Below are 10,767 nucleotides of genomic sequence, written 5' to 3' on the forward strand. Positions count from 1 at the left end.
ATCATTATCGTATCGTGACTATAACTTTAAGAACTAAGTAACACTTTTACGTTTTCTAAGCATGACACGAAGGCTCAATCACTTATTTTTTAAGGGTTACATGTGATTTCCACAAATAAACACCCGTCGTTCAGATTTATACCTTTTGTTTAATATACCATCTCCTGGAAGGGTCTCGGCCCCTCGTTGGGCGCCACAATGAGGAAAGATAAGCACCTTAAGGGAAATTTGAATTTAAAAAGATAATTTCGAATTAGAATACCTATGTCAATAATAATAAAGAATTTGATAATATAACGTGTATATAGGTAGGTACACTAGTACAGAATTGTCATATACATACCTACGTCATCACGAGATTCACGAGCCATGTTTTTGAGTTAGCAATGAATAATTCTTTATTGTAAACTTCAGTCTGCCTGGTTTTGTATAGGTCCTATACAAAACCAGGCAGGTACTTATACCTACTATAATTTTCTTACTATCTGAGATAACCACATATAATTACTTTTTATTAGTAAAAACAATGTCTGGTATATTGTAAAATAAGTAATATTTATTATAGTATTGACAGATAACTACAAAAATATAGAATAACAAATAAAAATTTCATGTGTAATAATACATACAATACAATATAACATCCTCTGAAAACAATATTGAAATCGTAACAACCAAATTCGATCGTAACAGAATACGTCCGCAGGGCGTGGTTTCGGCAAAGGCGTGGCCTCGCCCGGCCCGCCCTTGCGCTGGCGTGCTATACCGGCGCGCACTATTGTTTGACAACTCCGCTATTGGTCCCACAAGCGTGTCATATTCGGTATTTTTGGTGTTTTTGTTATTGCGTGCTTGTGCGTGGTACAATAACCGTGTGTGTGCTTTGCCTGAGCTTCGGCGAAATCTTAGGTGAATTTTTTCTTATGTTATCTGGTTTGCAGGTCGCGTCTCTCTACCAATTCTCTGACATTTAATTAGTTCCTATAGAAGTAACTGTATTATAATTTCGTGGATTTGAATGTGAGTTAATTAAAAGTCTATTCTTTCTATTTACCACCAGTTCGCCATAATTATACAAATGTTTAAAAAGTCAAATCGAACATACAATCTAAGGACCCATACAGACGGACTTCAACGCCTGCAAGCCAAATGCAACTTGTAGTATGAGGACTGCATGCTTTGCAATTACATGTAGTCGTTATATGTAGTTCCTGTACAAAATGTACTTGAGTTGCCATCTCTATCGGCTTTGTGTGATATGTCATTTAGGTTTGTCGTACCTGTCTGTAAATACATTATGTTCGTGAGCGGGACGTATGACCACTATGGGCTGTTTGTCACCGTTAAAGCGTTCGTTAAATTTTATTGTATGGTAAGTTCTGTTCCATAGACGTCTGCTGCATGACGATGATGTGTCTGTCAAATGTGGTTAATGTGACATTATTCAAATTTAATATAATTCTGATGTCAGTGTACGGATTGGTCTGTTACTCAATACAAACAATAAAAACACCCCATTTTATTCAAACCATGTTGCGACCAGTGCCTCAATCAGCTTAAACTTAAAAAGAGTCAAAATGAACCCTGAACCGTTGTCACTCCGTCAGCCCTTATCCGCCTTGGGACGGACGTGAGCGGATCCCGTCACGCACGCCCGTTTAGGCAAGGATTAATTGATATTAATTTCAACTCGATTTGGTTTGACGGTATAACACGTCAATATTGTGCGGTTTGTATGTCGTCGTTGTGGACTCGTTGGATTACTCGTTCGGTTGATATTTATAGATATCATAATAGCTTCAAGTGCAGTGTGAGTTCTTCTCTCTCTCACTAGGCAACGGCATAAGCGTGAGCGAGATGGAAGCGCGTGTCTATTTTATGTACGTATTTATAATTATGAACTCCATTTTAATAACTGTCATAGACAGAGATCAATTAGATTCGAAAAAAAAATAGTACCATTATATATGAATTGACTGTTCAACATCGTACTTTTTGGCTGAACTAACTCTTTTAAACTTGTCTTATCGGTTACTGTTAAAAATATAATTATTGCAAGTCATGAATGTTGATATGATAAAAAATAGTAACAAAACAAAGTTCATGTTACATCATGTCACACCCAAGTACTTTTTTTAATTAACAACTAAATCTCTACAAGCCGCGCCGACATCCATAAGTTCTTCTAATCTACAAAAAACAGGCCGACATCATTTCTTTTTTCCAATCGAGATAAATCTATATTTTGTGACATATTCATTGGGCAGGCGACATGTGACCACGTCGGACATGTGAAATGAATGAGTATGAGTATTGATCTCGATTTTGAATCGACGTGTTTAATTATAATTATTAAAATAGTAGTATCTCTTGATTGTAATATTACGTTTGTGTAGGGTTAAAGGATATGAGATTTGCTTAATTTATTTTAATCAACGAAGGGACTAGTTAATACGTATTAAATGTATAAAATGAAAATCCCCGAACCCATTCATTACCTGTGGCTTTATAAATAAGATTCTCTTGAATACCTAATTTTAGTTTTGTTCAGCTGATAATCGGTCGGAAGCAAACGGAATAAAACCGACTCATATTTTGTTATCAAAATACGTCCCGATGATGCTAACGCATCCTAAAATTAAATACAGTGAAATAATACCGTATTCTCAGTATTTATTTTTCTTCTTAGGCTAGGTATTTTACAATATGTATATAAAAATAAAATATAAAAACAATTACAAAACAATATAAAAACATATAAACATAGTATAAAAAACCTAACCTAGGGTGCCGCCAGCAGCGGGGCAGGGCCCAAGCTGCATACCGTATTTATTATTACGAATATTCAATCGTGTCTCTATTTTCAAAGTCTCTTTAATACCTATTAATGCAAATTATGACCTAAAGAAAATAAAAAAGTTACATAAATTTTTACCTAGGTACATTTTTTACTGCATAGTGTGACGTACTTGCGAAAATTAGCAACAACATGCTCCTATGTGTTAACCCCTTTTGATACCTTTATCGGCTTTATCTTTACTTATCTCTACCTCAGACCTTGAGTTTGGGAGTCAACGACTTTTAAATAACGTTACCTAATCACGCATTAGTCCGATATGTTATCATGGTCCAAATCTAATGTTTAATTTGTTTATTTTTTGTATGTCTTTTGTATTATTTTTTTTGTAAGTCTTGTTTTGTATTTTGTAGTTTCACAGTGCCTTGGTATAAACTGTAATGCTGTGTTACTTTTTGATTAAATAAATAAATAAATAAATAAATGGTTAATCTTTATGACTTAATATTTTATACTACGTCTTATAAAAATATTCTCTTTGTATTTCTTTCCTTTTTACTATTAGTTTGTTCCTTTTATTTCTGGATTTTTGTTTAATTTACATACATACATACATACAACATACATACAATCACGCCTGTATCCCATAAAGGGGTAGGCAGAGCACATGAAACTACTAAAGCTTCAGTGCCACTCTTGGCAAATAAGGGGTTAAAAGAAAACGAAATTGTGACATTGTTTAATTTATTTCCAAAATTCCCAATTCTCCAATGAATTATGTATTTTCACATTAGGTAACGTACTTACCTAATGTCCCTTTTCAGCCCTGATCTCTCACTTTGTTTTATTTTTTTAATAAAAAAAAAAACGATGACCGACTTACCATTTTAATGTGAAAAAAATAACTTGCATAATTTGTTACCTATAGGTAAATATTAGATATCAAATGCCGATTATCAACAACACACATGTGGTAACATATTGATTGTTGACACAGAAACGATCTGAATTGGCAATTTGTCCTCGATTGATAAAACGAACTTGATTCCATAATTATGCTGTGTAATTTTTTCACAGTAATCGAAATGTCGTTGCCTTTTTTTTATTCTTACTCTTGGGAATTTAGGTTAGAATACCTAAATCTATAGCCTCAATTTCGTGAATAGGATGTAATTAAATTTATGACTTGATTATGACGAGCTAGTTAAATTTGTTGATAAAACTGTTGAAAACAAAAGTGGTGAATTTGCAGAATTATTCCATACCTACTGAATTACTATGTGGAGAGTTCCAAGAGATAGTAAGCGTACCTAAATATAAAACAATTATGAGAAATGATTTCATGCTACAGTACACAGGCAACCATATAATTAAATATGGTTAAGATACTTTTTCATTAAGATCACCACAGCTCACAACACTGAACAACAGAGTAACATTCATCGTCATCAACTAACACAATAAAATCTGCCGCTCTTAAAAATCTCCTTAGCCCGCGGTCGGTGCTTTAAATGAATTTATAATTTGCGCCGTCCGGCAGCAATTAGAGTGCTCCCGCATCGCCTCGGGAACGAATTTAAATGTTAAATCAGAAGTCGTTTACGGGAACAGCCCACGAGCCCACGCGTTATGGTTTCTATTATTACGTATACTGCAGGACTGCTAAAAAAATTAGACGCTCTTTAATCAAATAGTTAAGCGATCTAGGGCCCATTTCTCGAAGCTACAAGTTACAATTTCAAGTGGTAGTCAATTTCAAGTTTTGGTTTCGATAATATTCACGTCAATTATTAAAATCAAAATCAAAATCAAAATAATTTATTCAGCAAATAGGCCACAGGGGCACTTTTACACGTCACATGTACATAGGTATTTAAAAAAAAAATATTTAAAATTGAGTTGAAATTACAATTGATACTATTATATACTAATTCTAAGTTCTAACTAAAGTTAACTCTATACAATTAATTAGAGATGTAGAAGGTCTCTAAATGTCGAATTACAACCAAGAACTACACTAAATTTTAATATAAAAAGTACAAATACAAAAAAAAAGTCTAAAATTACTTTAGAGGTGCAAATGACTCTAAATGTCACAACTAAAAATAAAATGTATATCTACTTAATCTAATTCTCCTTAGAGATGTATATGGTCTCCATGAGTCAAAATCATATATTTAAAATATTCACTAAAAGAAAGGAAACAAACGACAACCGAACAAAGTGTCCTAATTTAATAAAAATTAGAATTAAAGTTACTAAGTTATAACAGCCCCAGTAAGCTTAAACAGACCGGTCTTCACAGACGGCACCCGTTCACGAGTATGACGCGTATCTCAGCCATCGCCTCCTCAACCTTTATTCGGGAAGGTGGCGACCCGATCAACGACGCCACCGCAGCAAAGACTTTTAAGTGTGCATGACATGTTCAAGCTGCCAGGCTAAATTAAATATTCAAATAATAAAACATAGCTGTAAGACACTATATTCTGTGCTCGTATGTTACAAAGGAAGGAAATATAGATTTATACAATAAAATTAAAGTAAGATAAACATTAAACATTAAACACATAATCTTGGAGATGTATAAGGTCTCCAAGTGTCCACAACTAAACTTAAATAAAAACAATATAATCAGACGAGAATATGTTCTCATACGTCAATTGAACACTAGTATGCTTAATTACACAATGCAGAGAAAATGAAAAAATATATACGACTTCATTCATCTATTGACAAGCAACCACCTTAAAGGCATCCCTATCATCTATAAAATCCTTCACAGTGTAGTACGCCTTACATAACAACAAACGCTTAATGCGTGCCTTAAATTTGTCAAATGGCAAATCCACTATATCGGTTGGTACTTTGTTATAAAAACGTGTACAGTTCCCGACGAAAGACGTACCAACCTTACGGAGACGGTGGGCGGTCACAGCAAGTTTATGTTTGTTCCTTGTGTTATAGTTATGGATGTCACTGTTAAGCTTGAATTCGTGGATATTTTTCCGAACATACATAATATTTTCGTATATGTATTGAGAGGCAACGGTAAGAATGTTCACCTCTTTGAATTTTTCTCTTAAAGATGCTCGACCGCCCAATCCGTAGATTGAACGGACTGCTCGTTTTTGCAGCACAAAAATAGCCTGAATGTCTGCAGCTTTTCCCCATAACAGGATCCCATATGACATAACACTGTGGAAGTAGCTAAAGTATACCAGCCTGGCCGTCTCTACGTTTGTTAGTTGTCTGATTCGCCTTACTGCGTAAGCTGCAGAACTAAGTTTGCCAGCTAAAGTGGCTATATGTGCATGCCATTGCAGTTTTGAATCCAAAGTGACTCCAAGGAAAACCGTTCGATCTTCAAATTCCAGCGTTTCACCTTTCATTTGGATCTTACTGTTATTTACCTGCTTAACGTTCGGAAGCGCAAATCTGATGCACTTGGTTTTCTTGGCGTTTAGAAGTAAGTTATTCGCCGTAAACCAGTCTGTTATGCTAGACAGTGCATCGTTGATGTTATCGAAGCTGCTTTCCTTTCTGTCAACTTTGAATATAAGAGAAGTGTCGTCAGCAAATAACACTATATCATGTTTATCTTGCACTAGTTTCGGTAGATCATTAATGTATACTAAGAACAGGAAGGGACCGAGAATTGAACCTTGAGGCACTCCAAGTGCTACCGGTGAACCTGCTGATTGAGTCCCATTGATAACAACTCGCTGAGTTCTGTCGGAAAGGTACGATGAAACAAGGTCAAGGGCAGCAGCTTTAACCCCATAGTGGCTCAATTTTCTCTTTAAATTCTCGTGATCAACGCAATCAAAGGCCTTTGATAGATCACAGAAAATTCCAACAGCATCTTGAGCTCTTTCCCAGGCGTCAAAGATGTGTTTTAGAAGTACCACACCGGCATCAGTAGTTGAACGACCTCTGGTAAAACCAAATTGATTATTGTCAAGCAATTTATTTCTGTTAAAGTGAGACAACAGTTGATTAAGAATAAGCTTCTCAAAGACCTTACTTAGCGCTGGTAATATTGAAATAGGTCTAAAGTTGGTCGGGTCTGATTTCGTTCCTGATTTAAACAGCGGGATAATTTTGCTGTGTTTCATAATATCAGGAAAAATGCCAGTTTCAATACATCTGTTGAAAATCTCAGCTAAATAGGGTGCGATTGATTCTACTATTGAGTGTAATACTTTAACTGACAAGCCCCATAGATCTTCAGTTTTCTTTAAATTTAAAGATCTGAACGTTTTAATAACTATGGTCGGAGTAACATAAGAAAATGTGAATATTTCTGAACATTCTTCTACATTAGCTTGCAGCATTTCTTCAGCGACAATTGGCGATGAGTTAAGAGACTTTGTTGTCTCTGCCGGTATATTCGAGAAAAATCGCTCGAAGTGATCTGCCACTTCACGGTCGGAACTTACTAAAGTATCAGCAACTCGTAGGTTGTAGTGCCGTTCTTTTATTTTACGCTTTCCTGTTTCACTGCTGATCACTTGCCATGTAGTTTTAACTTTATCGCTGGAATTTAAGATCTTTTTGGATAAATAATCAGCTTTAGCGGCGACACACATCCTTTTAAAAGATTTCGAGAAATTCTTTACGTACTCTATAAATTCCGGCCTTTTATCAGTTGTTCGCAGATCATACAAATCATAGAGCCGGCGTCTCTTATCGTGAATATCCGGCGTATCCCAGTCGCTAAATTTAACCTTGACCTTGCCCTGCATCTTCTTGGGGATGAAGCAGGCATCAAATTCCTTTTTTATACAGTTAAACAACTCAGAACTCAGACAGTCAGGGTTCTCTCGGTTACATGAAAGAAAAGGTAAGTTGTTCCTAATATTACGATTGAATGACTGTAAGCGCCTTTCGGAAATCAGTCTGCACACAGTTTCTTGTGGAATATCCTCTATCTTCCCGCCAAAAGAGGCTTTTAGTCCACAGTGGTCAGAACTCAAGGTGTTTATTACAGATTTACTAATCGCAATATCGTTACTGAAGATGTTGTCTATACATGTTGCACTGGTTGCCGTGATTCTAGTTGGTTCACAAAATAAATTTACTAAATTAAAAGATTTAAAGGTATTTAGTAACCTTCCACACAAAGGCGAATTTTCTAGCAAATTAATATTAAAATCGCCACATACAACTATAGTTTTCTGACTTCTAAAAACACGACTAAGGACTTCATCTATAACCGATTCAAATACATTATAGTCCGCCGATGGGGGCCTGTACACGCATACAACAATAAATCGTTCCAACTCGACACAAGAAAGTTCTATAACGCGTTCTACAGACAAGTCAACAATGTCTCTACGCTCTTTACTTTTTATACTATGTTTAACCATTATCAATGACCCGCCGCGAATGCAGGATCTTCTGAAGAAATAACTAACTATACTATGATTATTGTAATTAAACATAAATTCATGCCCTTTAAGCCAGTGCTCGGTTATACAGAGAATGTCAATATTCGAGGACTGTAAAAACAAATCTATTTCGAGTTCCTTGCTGGCAAAGCCTTGAATATTCTGGTGAACTAAATTTAATAACTCGGTTTCACTAAGCATACTAGCATCAATACGAGCAGAGCCGGCCGGTGCAGACGTTGTCGTAGCGGTTAGTTTAAATACAAATCACCAGGCGACTCCGTCTCGGAACCCACGCTACCGAGACATAAAGAGCTACGCGAAGTAAAACTACTAGACGCCGCCCTAGATACGACGGAGTCCTCAATATTATATGCTAACAGGTTAGCACAATCCACTAGACATCTTTTCGGTAGGTAGGTTCTGTTACAGGGCATTACAAAATCATATATAAATTTATTCGTATCAAAATACGAAATCGTACTACTATATACTGAGAGATTGTACAACAAAGAATTATAATGGTAAACTCTCTTATTCACCTTTCTCGACCTTCTGTATGGGAGCGCACACATAATTATTTTCCCTACCTCTCCCCGATCGAGCGCCGACAGAGTAGCGGACAAATTTAAAATATCGCGTTTAGTACAGTCTAAACTGTTCCCTACAAAAACTATAAGCGTCGAATCGCGGTCAAACTCGCCTGCAGAGATGCACTCGACCAAACGAGCGACGGTGGCCCCCGGGTGACAGTGGTTGATGACGCGCCGGTGGAGGCGCTCCGCCAGCAGCGCGCCCAGCCCGGCGCCCGCCTCGTCGCTGTACAGCACGGCGCGGGCGCGGGCGGCGCGCGGCGGCGGCGGGGAGCACGCCGCGGCGGCGGCCGGGGGCGGCGGGGAGGATGGCGGCGCGAGGCGGGGCGACGGCGGCGAGACGAGGGGTGGCGGCGCCGGAGCGGGCGAGACATAGGTCAGCAGCGCCAGAGCCAGCGTAGCTAGGCTGGGCGGCGACGAGGCCGGCGAGACGAGGGCCGGCGGCGATGGAGCCGGCCCGGCGATGGACGGTCGCGATGGAACCCGCTCGACGACGCCCGGCGGTGACGATGGCGGTTGAGCCGGTACTGGCGCAGGATCCCCGAAGCTCGAGACGGGGTGAAGGTCTCTGCTGGGCTCGAGCGCGGGGCTCGGGCGCGACGCGAACAGCGCTCGCAGCGCGGGCGATCCCGGCGCGGCTAGGACGGCACGCAGCGCGGGCGAACTCGGCGCGGCGGGGCGCGTCGGTGGCCGTGGTGACTCGAAGCTCAGGTTGTAGCCGCTGCCCGGTTCTAGAACATTATTCATAAAGGCTATGTACTCCTGTAAAGCTTTACTTGACAATTCATCCCTATTAGTTAAGTCTATCAACTTTAATTCTAATTTTTTTAATTCATCGGAGCGGAGATTCAGCTCCTCAGTTGTCCTGTCTAGTTGATATTGACAGTTTAAAAGTTCCTCGCTGAGGGAAACACTTTTACATTTAGATTGCACTGTCTTAAACAGTGAAGTATGACGTTTCAGCAAAAGCTTTGATTTCTTAATGAATCTGTTCAATTTCAAGTATTTTTTAATTTTATTGTTACCTTTCAATGTAACTCTAACATCACTGTGGTCCTCAAATTGCACAGAATTTTTAATATCTAAAGTTTCTATTATTGGAGAGGACACTGTACTATCAAGAACTAAATCTACATCAAAACTATTTAATTCAGCAAAAATACTCATATTATTGTCAGCGGGCACGGGGTTGCCGGAGCAATACTTGCAAATATGTTTTGATTCCGACTCCTCCAGTTGCTGTTGCAAGTCCCGGACGCGTTGTAACGCCAGCTCGTGTATATCCTGGCATTGCTGGAACCGGTTGACAATGGCCTGCAGTTCATCGCGCTGCCCTTGCAAGTCTTCATACTCAATGTCTTGGTTGGCGAGTTGATTTTTTAGTGTTGTGTTTGTTCTTACAACACGCTCAATCTCCTGTTCACTCTCTTCTTGTTCTTGAAGGAGCTTTTTGTTCAGCTCGTTGGCTGTTTTGAGCTCCTTCTGTAATTGTTGCATTTTGGCAATCAGGACGTCCCTCCTTGTAGTCATCTTGGTAGGTTGTTCTGAAGACATATTTGTAATTTGAGACAATATAGCCAATAAAATATATGTATAGGCAGTGAGAATTTGTAATTATTAACTTAATACTTGCACTTGATACACTATTCAATAATAACAATATGACTTTAATGAGGAAATCAAAATTTACTAATCTTAATTCCTAGTGTATGATAACATGTAGTAGGTTTTATAATTCACTTTATTGAAAGTTTAACTGGTTTCCACTGTGTGTAGTCTTATTGTTTTTGAAGAGATTTAACAATGAACTAAGAAACACGGTAAGTTAAAACACTAAACAAGTTGTCATCAAAACATGGACAAACATAACCAAATACCTAATGACTACTAGCAATTTGAAAGATTACATGAAAACTGTATGTAAAGATTATGAAAACAATACTCATCTGTAAATATCTTCGCAGAAACACTTGTAAAACGGTGT

The 10,767-nt window shown here is 38.0% G+C and overlaps 1 protein-coding gene across 1 annotated transcript; it reads right to left on the reverse strand.

The window, feature by feature from the left end:
* Positions 1-8,161: 8,161 nt before the first annotated feature.
* LOC125226912 (protein diaphanous homolog 1-like) lies at positions 8,162-10,337 on the reverse strand. The gene is made up of 2 exons (XM_048131122.1): positions 8,781-10,337; positions 8,162-8,200 (listed from the first exon to the last, which is right to left on the reverse strand). Exons 1-2 carry the CDS (start codon positions 10,335-10,337, stop codon positions 8,162-8,164), a joined length of 1,596 nt encoding a protein of 531 aa, XP_047987079.1.
* Positions 10,338-10,767: the final 430 nt, after the last annotated feature.

This window comes from Leguminivora glycinivorella, chromosome 1 (assembly GCF_023078275.1).
Source record: "Leguminivora glycinivorella isolate SPB_JAAS2020 chromosome 1, LegGlyc_1.1, whole genome shotgun sequence".
NCBI lineage: Eukaryota > Metazoa > Arthropoda > Insecta > Lepidoptera > Tortricidae > Leguminivora > Leguminivora glycinivorella.